Below are 14,743 nucleotides of genomic sequence, written 5' to 3' on the forward strand. Positions count from 1 at the left end.
CCGGAACGCCGACACTTTTGGCGCAAAAGAACGTCAAAAATGACGCAACTTCCGGCGACACGTATGACGCCGGAAACAGAAAAAAAAATTTGCGCCAAAAAAGTCCGCGCCAAGAATGACGCAATAAAATGAAGCATTTTCAGCCCCCGCGAGCCTAACAGCCCACAGGGAAAAGTCAAATTTTTAAGGTAAGAAAAAAATGATTTATTCATATGCATTATCCCAAATATGAAACTGACTGTCTGAAATAAGGAACGTTGAACATCCTGAGTCAAGGCAAATAAATGTTTGAATACTGTACATATATTTAGAACTTTAAAAGTGCCCAACCATAGCTTAGAGTGTCACAGAAAATAAGACTTACTTACCCCAAGACACTCATCTACATGTAGTAGAAAGCCAAACCAGTACTGAAACGAGAATCAGTAGAGGAAATGGTATATATAAGAGTATATCGTCGATCTGAAAAGGGAGGTAAGAGATGAATCTCTACGACCGATAACAGAGAACCTATGAAATAGACCCCGTAGAAGGAGATCACTGCATTCAAATAGGCAATACTCTCCTCACATCCCTCTGACATTCACTGCACGCTGAGAGGAAAACCGGGCTCCAACCTGCTGCGGAGCGCATATCAACGTAGAATCTAGCACAAACTTACTTCACCACCTCCATAGGAGGCAAAGTTTGTAAAACTGATTTGTGGGTGTGGTGAGGGGTGTATTTATAGGCATTTTGAGGTTTGGGAAACTTTGCCCCTCCTGGTAGGAATGTATATCCCATACGTCAATAGCTCATGGACTCTTGCTAATTACATGAAAGAAAACCGAGCACTTTTGCATCAAAATTTACATTCACTTTAATGATTCAGATATAGCATGCCATTTTAAAGGGATACTAAATCCAGATTTTTTTCTTTAATGATTAAGATAGAAAGTTGCTTAAAATTGCATGCTCTAATTTAGTCCTTTTTTCAATTTTCCTTCGTTCTCTTGCCATCTTTATTTGAAAAGCAAGAATGTAAAGCTTAGGAGCCGGCCCATTTTTGGTCCAGCACCAAAAAGCGACACCAATAAGAAAGCTCTATCCAGAGTGCTGAACCTAAAAAAAGCAGGCTCCAAAGCTTTACATTCCAGCTTTTCAAATAAAGATAGCAAGAGAATGAAGAAAAAAATGATAATAGGAGTAAATTACAAAGTTGCTTAAAATTGCTGTATCTGAATCATGAAAGAACAAGCTTAAGTTTAGTATCCTTTTAAATATATAAATTGGTAAAAATCCCTAAAGTTCTTGTTTAAACATTAATTTGGCAAGTTTAAAATGTGTAATGTACCAAACAGTCATCACAAATATTACAGAGTGGAAAAAACAATATTCTGACATCAAGCTGTAAGGATTTAAAGGACCAGTCAATAATCAACAAATGCAATAGCACTTAGTCTCACCTTCAAATGAGTAGTAGATTTTATTTAAATAAATTGCAAAGTTATGTCTATTTCCACTCCTCCTGTATCATGTGACAGCCATCAGCCAATCACAAATGCATATACGTATTTGCTGTGAACTCTTGCACATGCTCAGTAGGAGCTGGTGACTCCAAAAGTGTAAATATTAAAAAGACTGTGCACATTTTGTTAATAGAAGTAAATTGGAAGTTGTTTAAAATTGGATGCTGTATCTGAATCATGAAGTTTTATTTTGACTCGAGTGTCCCTTTAAATAAAGTGTAAAGCGTTAGTGACTATAACAATGTATAATTTAAATAACCCAGTACAAAAATAGTACAGCTTACCTTCTGGCAGTTTGGTGCATTGTTATAAACTAAAGCTGCCAAAGCCTGAAGAATATCAGCATGGGTCCAGGAGCTGCATTGCTTCAGAGCAGAAATTGAAAATGAGAGCAGAAAATCCAGATTGCGTTCATCAACAATAACCTATCACCAAAGGCAAACATCATCACAGGTTATTTAACATCAAAAGACATTGATGCAAGTCATACTCCAGATAAAGGAGCCACTCGACAGTTGCATTATTCCAGTTAGTATAAATAGCAGATTGCCTTATTATTATAAAGGCACAAATATATTGTGTGATAGACTTTAATAAAGAATAGCATATTGTTTTGTAAAGACAAATCTATTATCACAACTAAAATACAAAGGGCTCAACTGGAAATAGATGGGGCTTAATAGCCCATCATATAGGATTGTACCCACCCAAGGTGCAATCTCACTCTGCCCAGTCTGTGCTTTGTCAAACAGTATTGCTACTATGTTCCAAATACAGATCATGTGTATGATGCATATGAAAAGCACTATATAAAAATAGGTTCTATTAACCCTTAAGGACCAGGTATTTTAGACTAAAACTTCACCAAAAGACAAGAGTATTTATGTCATTATTAAATTTAAACAGAAATAAAGCCTTGGTTTTTATTTTTAGATTTACCCATCAAAACTATACTTTTTTTTTTTTTTTAGTAGACAACCCAAAGTATTGATCTAGGCACATTTTGGTAAATTTCATGCCACTATTTCACTCCCAAATGTGATCAAATTAAAAAAATTTAAAAAAAAAAGTTGACTTTTTTTTGTGTACAAACTTTACGTTTGTCAATGAAATTATTTACATACCACTTGTGCAATCATAACACAAATTATTGTAAAAGCTTCTCGGGGATCCTCTTTGTTCAGAAATAGCAGACATAAGGATTTGCCATTGCTTTTTGGTAATTAGAAGGCCACTAATTGCAGCTGCACACTACACTTTTATTATTCCTAGCAGTGAAGGGGTTAATCAGGTGGCTTGTAAGGTTAACTTTAGCTTTAGTGTAGAGATTACCCTCCCATCTGACACTTCCCACCTCCTGATCCCTCTCAAACAGCTCTCTTCCCTCCCTCACCCCCACTGGTCACCCCCATCTTAGGTACTACAAATTTGCAACAGCTTCTCCTTATGAACTGTAGTACCGATGTAGACAGGGCATCTGCCAGTATTGAAATGTTATAGCCAAGAATCAGAGTCCACAGCACAAATATGACGACAAATATATTTTTGTATTATAACTTCAACTTGGCACAATATGCATATGACGTTAATCTTGCATAATTGAAACAGAATACTATCCCTCTTATGTACACTCTATTTCGCACGATTCAGGCAATAATTACATTTTCTGATCTGTTATTGCCACTTACTGGTAGGAACAAACCATTACAAAGCATATTAAACAGTGATAATTTGCATTCTCTACAATAATAAAATACACGTTTCTTTTGCAACATCTTCAATCTAATTTGATACTTATACTAGAAAAAGTTCAAATATAATTTAAATTTTATCTGTATACTACTGACAAGGAATACTCTGTTAACCTATGAATCTGTATATATATAAAATTTACAAAGGGGAATCTACATGTAAATCATGAGAACGCATGAGACGACACAGATTGAATATTGGAAATTAAGATTTTTAGACACCAGTAGCCAATCACTTTTTAGAACAGGGATATCAAATAATCCAGCTAAAATGGCAAATTATAGATACTTTAAAACTACAAAGAAATGGTGCAGATAGGAAGAAGTTGCAAAAACAGAATTTATGCTTACCTGATAAATTACTTTCTCCAACGGTGTGTCCGGTCCACGGCGTCATCCTTACTTGTGGGATATTCTCTTCCCCAACAGGAAATGGCAAAGAGTCCCAGCAAAGCTGGTCACATGATCCCTCCTAGGCTCCGCCCACCCCAGTCATTCGACCGACGGACAGGAGGAAATATATATAGGAGAAACCATATGATACCGTGGTGACTGTAGTTAGAGAAAATAATTCATCAGACCTGATTAAAAAACCAGGGCGGGCCGTGGACCGGACACACCGTTGGAGAAAGTAATTTATCAGGTAAGCATAAATTCTGTTTTCTCCAACATTGGTGTGTCCGGTCCACGGCGTCATCCTTACTTGTGGGAACCAATACCAAAGCTTTAGGACACGGATGAAGGGAGGGAGCAAATCAGGTCACCTAAACGGAAGGAACCACAGCTTGCAAAACCTTTCTCCCAAAAATAGCCTCCGAAGAAGCAAAAGTATCAAATTTGTAAAATTTGGCAAAAGTGTGCAGTGAAGACCAAGTCGCTGCCTTACATATCTGGTCAACAGAAGCCTCGTTCTTGAAGGCCCATGTGGAAGCCACAGCCCTAGTGGAGTGAGCTGTGATTCTTTCGGGAGGCTGCCGTCCGGCAGTCTCATAAGCCAATCGGATAATGCTTTTAAGCCAAAAGGAAAGAGAGGTAGAAGTCGCTTTTTGACCTCTCCTTTTACCAGAATAAACAACAAACAAGGAAGATGTTTGTCTGAAATCTTTAGTAGCCTCTAAATAGAATTTTAGAGCACGGACTACGTCCAAATTGTGTAACAAACGTTCCTTCTTTGAAACTGGATTCGGACACAAAGAAGGTACAACTATCTCCTGGTTAATATTTTTGTTGGAAACAACTTTCGGAAGAAAACCAGGCTTAGTACGCAAAACCACCTTATCTGCATGGAACACCAGATAGGGCGGAGAACACTGCAGAGCAGATAACTCTGAAACTCTTCTAGCAGAAGAAATTGCAACCAAAAACAAAACTTTCCAAGATAGTAACTTAATATCTACGGAATGTAAGGGTTCAAACGGAACCCCTTGAAGAACTGAAAGAACTAGATTTAGACTCCAGGGAGGAGTCAAAGGTCTGTAAACAGGCTTGATCCTAACCAGAGCCTGAACAAATGCTTGAACATCTGGCACGGCTGCCAGTCTTTTGTGAAGTAAAACAGATAAAGCAGAGATCTGTCCCTTTAGAGAACTTGCAGATAATCCTTTCTCCAAACCTTCTTGTAGAAAGGATAGAATCTTTGGAATTCTTATCTTGTTCCATGGGAATCCTTTAGATTCACACCAACAGATATATTTTTTCCATATTTTATGGTAAATTTTTCTAGTTACAGGCTTTCTAGCCTGAATCAGAGTATCTATTACAGAATCTGAAAACCCACGCTTTGATAAAATCAAGCGTTCAATCTCCAAGCCGTCAGTTGGAGGGAAACCAGATTCGGATGTTCGAATGGACCCTGAACAAGAAGGTCCTGTCTCAAAGGTAGCTTCCATGGTGGAGCCGATGACATATTCACCAGGTCTGCATACCAAGTCCTGCGTGGCCACGCAGGAGCTATCAAGATCACCGAGGCCCTCTCCTGATTGATCCTGGCTACCAGCCTGGGGATGAGAGGAAACGGTGGGAATACATAAGCTAGGTTGAAGGTCCAAGGTGCTACTAGTGCATCTACTAGAGTCGCCTTGGGATCCCTGGATCTGGACCCGTAGCAAGGAACCTTGAAGTTCTGACGAGACGCCATCAGATCCATGTCTGGAATGCCCCATAATTGAGTTATTTGGGCAAAGATTTCCGGATGGAGTTCCCACTCCCCCGGATGGAATTCTGACGACTCAGAAAATCCGCTTCCCAATTTTCCACTCCTGGGATGTGGATCGCAGACAAGTGGCAGGAGTGATCCTCCGCCCATTGAATTATCTTGGTCACTTCTTTCATCGCCAGGGAACTCCTTGTTCCCCCCTGATGATTGATATATGCAACGGTCGTCATGTTGTCTGACTGAAACCTTATGAATTTGGCCTTTGCTAGTTGAGGCCAAGCTCTGAGAGCATTGAATATCGCTCTCAGTTCCAGAATGTTTATCGGGAGAAGAGACTCTTCCCGAGACCATAGACCCTGAGCTTTCAGGGATTCCCAGACCGCGCCCCAGCCCACTAGGCTGGCATCGGTCGTGACAATGACCCACTCTGGTCGGCGGAAGCTCATTCCCTGTGACAGATTGTCCAGGATCAGCCACCAACGGAGTGAATCTCTGGTCTTTTGATCTACTTGAATAGTCAGAGACAAGTCTGTATAATCCCCATTCCACTGTCTGAGCATGCACAGTTGTAATGGTCTTAGATGAATTCGTGCAAAAGGAACTATGTCCATTGTTGCAACCATCAATCCTATTACTTCCATGCACTGCGCTATGGAAGGACGAGGAACAGAATGAAGTACTTGACAAGAGCTTAGAAGTTTTGATTTTCTGACCTCTGTCAGAAAAATCCTCATTTCTAAGGAATCTATTATTGTTCCCAAGAAGGGAACTCTTGTTGACGGGGACAGAGAACTTTTTTCTTTGTTCACCTTCCATCCGTGAGATCTGAGAAAGGCTAGGACGATGTCCGTATGAGCCTTTGCTTTTGACAGGGACGACGCTTGAATCAGGATGTCGTCCAAGTAAGGTACTACTGCAATGCCCCTTGGTCTTAGAACCGCTAGAAGGGACCCTAGTACCTTTGTGAAAATCCTTGGAGCAGTGGCTAATCCGAATGGAAGTGCCACAAACTGGTAATGTTTGTCCAGAAAAGCGAACCTTAGGAACTGATGATGTTCCTTGTGGATAGGAATATGTAGGTACGCATCCTTTAAATCCACGGTAGTCATAAATTGATTTTCCTGGATAGTAGGTAGGATCATTCGAATAGTTTCCATTTTGAACGATGGTACCCTGAGAAATTTGTTTAGGATCTTTAGATCCAAAATTGGTCTGAATGTTCCCTCTTTTTTGGGAACTATGAACAGATTGGAATAAAATCCCATTCCTTGTTCTCTTATTGGAACTGGATGTATCACTCCCATCTTTAACAGGTCTTCTACACAATGTAAGAATGCCTGTCTCTTTATTTGGTTTGAAGATAATTGAGACCTGTGGAACCTTCCCCTTGGGGGTAGTTCCTTGAATTCCAGGAGATAACCTTGAGAAACTATTTCTAGCGCCCAAGGATCCTGAACATCTCTTGCCCAAGCCTGAGCAAAGAGAGAAAGTCTGCCCCCCACTAGATCCGGTCCCGGATCGGGGGCTATCCCTTCATGCTGTTTTGGTAGCAGTGGTAGGCTTCTTGGCCTGCTTACCCTTGTTCCAGCCTTGCATTGGTTTCCAGGCTGCTTTGGGTTGTGAAGTATTACCCTCTTGCTTAGAGGATACAGAATTAGAGGCTGGTCCGTTTCTGCGAAAGGGACGAAAATTAGGCTTATTTTTAGCCTTAAAAGACCTATCCTGTGGGAGGGCGTGGCCCTTTCCCCCAGTGATGTCTGAAATAATCTCTTTCAAATCAGGTCCAAATAATGTTTTACCTTTGAAAGGAATGTTAAGCAATTTTGTCTTGGAAGACACATCCGCTGACCAAGACTTTAGCCAAAGCGCTCTGCGCGCCACGATAGCAAACCCTGAATTTTTCGCCGCTAATCTAGCTAATTGCAAAGCGGCATCTAAAACAAAAGAGTTAGCCAATTTAAGTGCTTGAACTCTGTCCATAACCTCCTCATACGAAGATTCTTTACTGAGCGACTTTTCTAGTTCCTCGAACCAGAAACACGCTGCCGTAGTGACAGGAACAATGCATGAAATTGGTTGTAGAAGGTAACCTTGCTGTACAAAAATCTTTTTAAGCAAACCCTCTAATTTCTTATCCATAGGATCTTTGAAAGCACAACTATCTTCGATAGGAATAGTAGTGCGTTTGTTTAGAGTAGAAACCGCCCCCTCGACCTTGGGGACTGTCTGCCATAAGTCCTTTCTGGGGTCGACTATAGGAAATAATTTCTTAAATATAGGGGGGGGAACAAAAGGTATGCCGGGCCTTTCCCACTCTTTATTTACTATGTCCGCCACCCGCTTGGGTATAGGAAAAGCGTCGGGGGGCACCGGAACCTCTAGGAACTTGTCCATCTTACATAATTTCTCTGGAATGACCAAATTGTCACAATCATCCAGAGTAGATAACACCTCCTTAAGCAGTGCGCGGAGATGTTCTAATTTAAATGTCACAACATCAGGTTCAGCTTGATGAGAAATTTTTCCTGAATCTGAGATTTCTCCATCAGACAAAACCTCCCTCATGGCCCCTTGAGATTGGTGTGAGGGTATGTCAGAACAGTTATCATCAGCGTCCTCTTGCTCTTCAGTGTTTAAAACAGAGCAATCGCGCTTTCTCTGATAAGTAGGCATTTTGGATAAAAGATTTGCTATGGAGTTATCCATTACAGCCGTTAATTGTTGCATGGTAATAAGTATTGGCGCACTAGATGTACTAGGGGCCTCCTGTGTGGGCATAACTGGTGTAGACACAGTAGGGGATGATGTAGTATCATGTTTACTCCCCTCATTTGAGGAATCATCTTGGGCAATATCATTATCTGTGGCATTACTGTCCTTACTTTGTTTGGACACTATGGCACAATTATCACATAAATTTAAATGGGGAGACACATTGGCTTTCATACATATAGAACATAGCTTATCTGATGGTACAGACATGTTAAACAGGCTTAAACTTGTCAACAAAGCACAAAAAATGTTTAAAAATAAAACCGTTACTGTCACTTTAAATTTCAAACTGAAAACACTTTATTACTGAATATGTGAAAAAGTATGAAGGAATTGTTCAAAATTCACCAAAATTTCACAAAATTATAACTTTTGTTTAGAATCAATGGTTATTTACTAAATAGTAGTAAGCACCAACTAAGTGCACCTGATCATCAGCTAAAAACATTAGAATACACTGCATATCAAGGCAGTCTCACGCCGACCGGAAGTGACGTCACTGCACGAACGGAGGCTAATCTGTACATATTCTGTATATACCACCTACTAACGGGTCTTTACAATATTTAGACAACATGGTAGGAAAGGATCTTAAAGGTAGAAAAAAGAACACACTTTGGAAAGTATTCCATTTAGATATCGTAACACGACAAAAAACCGGAAGTGATGAGTAATTTCCTACATCCGGGTCCTCATAGCGTGAACGCTATAAAAGATCGCCAGTATACATGTACAACCAGTCTTGATAAAGGCCTATATAGGGCCGAAACACGTAGACCAGTACTGGTGAGTTTAATTTCAATCTTAGTTGATTGTTTTTGATTTTCTGCACATTGTTGTTATTTGCTTTTTCCACAGGTTTTTGATTGACGATTTCCTCTCATACACTCTGAAGTTTTTTCCCCACACTTGTTGAGACCGTTGTCTCAATTTCGCTTCACGCTGCACTAAGGAGCCAGCACCCCAAGTCTCCTACTCTGACTTACACTTGGATTTATTATATTTTGTATTTTTTGTATTTTATGACTTTTTTTCAACGGATTGGTGTTTTGTAAATTTTGCACACAGACTATTACTGACTGTTTAATCTGTGGAATTATATCGTTTTACCTTTTTACACCAAAAAGTTTTTTCTACATCCTCACTCTTTTTCTCTTTTTTTCAACATCTTCACTTTTGAATCCCCAAATTTCACACATTTTTTACCGGAGTACTAGGATTCACTTATATAATTTTAGACCACTTTTCACTGCAAGACACTTATTGGTCTGTCGCATTTGGATTATCATTTTTTGTCCTCACCCGACTTCACTGGAGCAGACTTAAAGCATTAAAAGTATTGCACACCAAATTTCAGAGCTTTAACCCTTAAATTAACGGAACCGGAGCCGTTTTCAAATTTAACCCCTATACAGTCCCAGCTATATGCTTTGCTGAGACCCAACCAAGCCCAGAGGGGAATACGATACCAAATGACGCCTTCTATAAGCTTTTTCAGTGATTCTTAGATCCTCACACATGCATCTGCATGCCTTGCTCTCCAAAAACAATTGCGCAGTAATGGCGCGAAAATGAGGCTGAGTCTATAACTAGAAAGGCCCCCAGACTAAAAAAGGTGTCCAACACAGTGCCTGCCGTTTTTTAAACGTTCCCCAAGATTATAATGCCAATTATTAGCTAGAATCTGCATAATATGCCCCAATAAAGCAATCGTTTTAGCCCATAAAAATGTCTACCAGTTTTTAAGCCCTTTTTTTAAGCCCTTTATTCTTTTATATTTAACTAAGAAAATGGCTTACCGGTCCCCATGAGGGGAAATGACAGCCTTCCAACATTACATGGTCTTGTTAGAAATATGGCTAGTCATACCTTAAGCAGAAAAGTCTGCTAACTGTTTCCCCCAACTGAAGTTACTTCATCTCAACAGTCCTGTGTGGAAACAGCAATCGATTTTAGTTACTGTCTGCTAAAATCATCTTCCTCTTACAAACAGAAATCTTCATCCTTTTCTGTTTCAGAGTAAATAGTACATACCAGCACTATTTTAAAATAACAAACACTTGATAGAAGAATAAAAACTACATTTAAACACCAAAAAACTCTTAACCATCTCCGTGGAGATGTTGCCTGTGCAACGGCAAAGAGAATGACTGGGGTGGGCGGAGCCTAGGAGGGATCATGTGACCAGCTTTGCTGGGACTCTTTGCCATTTCCTGTTGGGGAAGAGAATATCCCACAAGTAAGGATGACGCCGTGGACCGGACACACCAATGTTGGAGAAAACAAAGAGAAATGTACTAGATATGAGCTTAACACAATGGGGCCAATTTACCAAGCGGTCTGTCTTCTTGAAAAATAAATATAATAGGTCTAATATACAATGTAGTGGTCAAAGAGTAATCCTTGTCAATAGTGTATAGATAAAATTTAAATTATATTATAACTTATTCTAGTATAAGTATCAAAATTGGATTGAAAATTATGCAAAAGAAACATGTATTTTATTATTGTAGAAAATGCAATTTATCAATGTTGAATATGCTTTGTAATGGTTTGTTCCTACCAGTAGGTGGCAATAACAGATCAGAAAATGTAATGATTTCCTGAATGGCGCGAAACAGAGTGTACATAAGAGGGATAGTATTCTGTTTCAATTATGCAAGATTAACGTCATATGCATATTGTGCCAAGTTGAAGTTACAATAAAGAAAATATATTTTTCATCATATTTGTGCTGTGGACTCTGATACTTGGCTATAACATTTATGTACTGGCAGTCTGTTAGTGTGCAGTTTTAGCACTTTTTTTTTTTAATTATTATTTTCTTCAGTGTATGATTACACCCTTAACTTCCACCTCCATGATCCCTCCCAAAAAGCTCTCTAATCCTTCCCCCTCTAACTAATTTCCGCCAGCTTAAGTACTGGCAGCTGTCTGCCAGTACCCAGTTTCCTATCATTTTTCCTTTTTATTTAATCAAATAAAAAAAACATTTTTTCAGGAGTGTAGCTGCCCCCACTCATTTACACCACCTGCCCCACCTAGATCATTTCCCCTACCCTCTATTCCCCTCCTTGCCCCTCCCTCTTAGCATTGATTTTTGCTGTAGTGTAGCGGTCCCACACTTTCCCTCCCCTCCCACCCCCCTGCAGCGATGGAGCCACCCACCCGCCTCCCTCCTAACCCTCCCACACCACCAACTATCTGCACCACCGCTACCCTATGGCAGAGAGGGACACAAAGTGCCTCTCTCTGCAAGTCTATTTCTGCACTGCCACACTCGCTAAAAGTGGCGAGATCGGGGCAGAGAGAGGCCCAGGACAGCAGCATCGTACAGGGTACAGCGCTGGTCCTTAAGGGGTTAAAACTGTTCATACATATATGACTGCAAATGTTATCAAAATTAGAGGAGATTCCAATCAGTAATTGATAGCAAAATGGCTTACAGCAATCATTAGTATTGCTTTAACATTGCTTTGTTGTTTTTCTACAATAGAAGCAAACATATTCCAATGCAAACAAATTACAAGCAGGTTTATTTACTATACCTAGTACCCTATCTAGATGGATAAGTGCAGTTGAATTAATAGTGCCAATTGGCTAAGAGATGGAATCGTTACCTCATTGAAAAAATGAGCAGTGCCATGGGCCTTCAGAGCCCCTTAGCTAAGCAGTGAAGCCTTGACAAAATAAAGGCACAATTTTCATCAGTTTTATTTATTTTTTATTAATATTTTTTTTAACGGATTAATTATTTTTAGTGATGGTAAATCCTAGCGTTTTTGAAACTCTAGGATTTACCATCACTTTAAAAGGGACACTGACCCCAAATTTTTTCTTTTGTGATTCAGATAGAGCATGAAATTTTAAGCACCTTTCTAATTTACTCCTATTATCATTTTCTTCATTCTCTTGGTATCTTTATTTAAAATCCAAGAATGTAAGTTTAGATGCCGGCCCATCTTACTTATTGGCGGATAAATTCAGCCACCAATAAAAAAAAAGTGCTGTCCAGAGTACTGAACCAAAAAAAAAAAAAAAAAAAAAAAAAAAAAAAAAAAAAAAAAAAAAAGCTGATGCCTTCTTTTTCAAATTAAGATAGCAAGAGAAGGAAGAAACTTTGATAACAGGAGTAAATTAGAAAGTTGCTTAAAATTGCATGTTCTATCTGAATCACAAAATAAAAAATTTGGGTTCAGTGTCCCTTTAAAGACTTTTTTTTTTTTAAAACACAAAAAGGAATTGTGCTTGCCCCACGCTACCTAAAGGAGGCCAAAAAGCAAATGTGTCCTGTAAGCTAGGTTTTCAAAATACTTCAAAATCAAATAGCTTGTTTAGGCAGTTTGCAATTTTGCAGCATTCTGAAATCAAGGGTTAGATTTCCCCTTTGGCTTTGCTAGGGAGTGTGGGAAAATAACTTTTACATAACAGCAAGTGGTGTTTAATGTAAGTCCCTTTGAGGGGTTTAAAAACAGTTAAATACAAGCAATAAGAAAATGGTGCAATCATTGAATGCATTTTCATATCCCTTTAAACAGGGTTGCTTCACATTTTACTGGAAGATAATTTAACATGTTGCAGTCTATTATATGAAAAGTAGAAAATAATTTAGTACAATATATCTTCAATGCTATATATTAATCGTGACACAAGGCTTGGAGCACATGATCCCAGTTACCTAAGATGAATGTGTTTTGTTTTGTTTTTTGCCTATAGAATATTTTACAAATACTGTTACAATTATTTACCTGAAGTCTGTTGAGCAAATAATGGATAAGCTGACACACTTTGCTAACAAGATGTTCCTGGGTGAGATGAACAAGATGACATGCTTGAACAAGTAAAGCACAAACCTCCTAAAAGAAAAAGAAAATGATATAAGGCACACAATACAAGTAATGTAATACATATATGTTAATCAGATAGGATATACTTAATGATATAAGGCACACAATACAAGTAATGTAATACATATATGTTAATCAGATAGGATATACTTAATGATATAAGGCACACAATACAAGTAATGTAATACATATATGTTAATCAGATAGGATATACTTAAAGGGACACTGAACCCACATTGTTTTCTTTAATGATTCAGATAGCTGCTTAAAATTGCATGCTCTTTCTCATTTACTCCTATTATCAATTTTTCTCCGTTCTCTTGCAATCTTTATTTTAAAAAAAAAAACAGGAATGTAAAGCTTAGGAGCCAGCCCATTTTTGGTTCATAACCTGGTTTATCCTTGCTTATTGGTTTGCTAAATGTAGCCACCAATAAGTGCTATCCAGGGTGCTGAACCTAAAATGGTCTGGCTCCTAAACGTTTACATTCCTGATTTTTAAATAAAGATAGCAAGAGAATGAAGAAAAATATTAGGAGTACATAAGAAAGTTGCTTAAAAATGCATGATCTAGCTAAATCATGAAAGAAAAAATTTGGGTTTAGTATCTCTTTAATTATATAAAGCACACAATACAAGTAATGTAATGAGTATATGTTAATCAGATAGCATATACTTAAAGAGATACTGTAGGACAAATATGACATGCACTAATATGTTAGAGCATAACATTTTTGGACTACTCACACTTGAACCCAAGGCATTTAATCCCCACAAAGTGGTTAAAGACATAAGTAAAGTCCCCATTGAGAGCCGCAAACATGTACATAGCAAGTGATTGGCAGGGCTGCACAACTGCCACTGATGACTGGCTCACTGGCTATTTCCTGTGTGGGACCAGCAGTTCTCTGCGGATCCCAGGAAGGATTTTACCTGTGCGTTTAAACCCTTTTCAGGGATTAAACATAGAGTTCTAATGAGAGTACAGCAAAACTGACATGATCTAAAAAAATGGAACATGTAATTTTGCACTGATATGTTCCCTACTATATGTGGAAACAAAAAACCTGTTCATAAAAGCACTAAAACCAATATTACAAATCAAGACTTTCATAATTGGAGGGCTGTTACACTCTTGTTAAAGGGATGTGTAACCCATGTTGTAAAGGGAATTAAAGCATCAAATCAGGATGCATGTGCTGGGACTTGTATGGGAGCGTACATCTAACATGTGCAGGACAATCACTTTATTACTGTCCAAAGGAGGGCTACTAAAATGGTAAATGGAAATAGTGGCAATGGTGTTAGTTTAAGCAAATATCAACCCCTTCATAATATAGTATGCTGAAATAATAGTAGATATATAATCTATTCAGTATTCATTATATACCAGTTAGTATCACTGGTGAAGTGTAGGAGAAGGGGGGTGCTGACTGTCTGATAGATATATAGGTACAAAAAAGAGAGAGAAGTTTGACAGTACCCAGCACTCACAAAACACTATATAGTAACAGTATGCATTGAAAACCGGATTGTGTCCAGAACTGGTTATTAAAACGTAACTTTTACTAATGATAGGATAAAATAATAAAGGTTGGTAAATAGTACCAAATGTATACCATAAATATGTGAGACATACATTTAAAACCTAGATTAAGAAACAGATCAGGACTGTGTGTGTGAGACTTCAAAAACAGAATTACTTCCCTG

General features: G+C 38.6%; 1 protein-coding gene across 1 annotated transcript in view; it reads right to left on the reverse strand.

Moving 5' to 3' along the window:
- HEATR6 (HEAT repeat containing 6) overlaps positions 1–14,743 on the reverse strand; it is a 188,030-nt gene that overhangs the window by 159,178 nt on the left and 14,109 nt on the right. Inside the window, exons 2-3 of the mRNA XM_053706936.1 lie at positions 12,935–13,042; positions 1,793–1,933 (exon numbers count right to left, since the gene is read on the reverse strand). Of these exons, the coding sequence (XP_053562911.1) occupies positions 1,793–1,933; positions 12,935–13,042 (249 nt within the window). The remainder of the gene's footprint in view (positions 1–1,792; positions 1,934–12,934; positions 13,043–14,743) is intronic.

The sequence above is a fragment of the Bombina bombina genome, chromosome 3 (assembly GCF_027579735.1).
Source record: "Bombina bombina isolate aBomBom1 chromosome 3, aBomBom1.pri, whole genome shotgun sequence".
Lineage (NCBI taxonomy): Eukaryota > Metazoa > Chordata > Amphibia > Anura > Bombinatoridae > Bombina > Bombina bombina.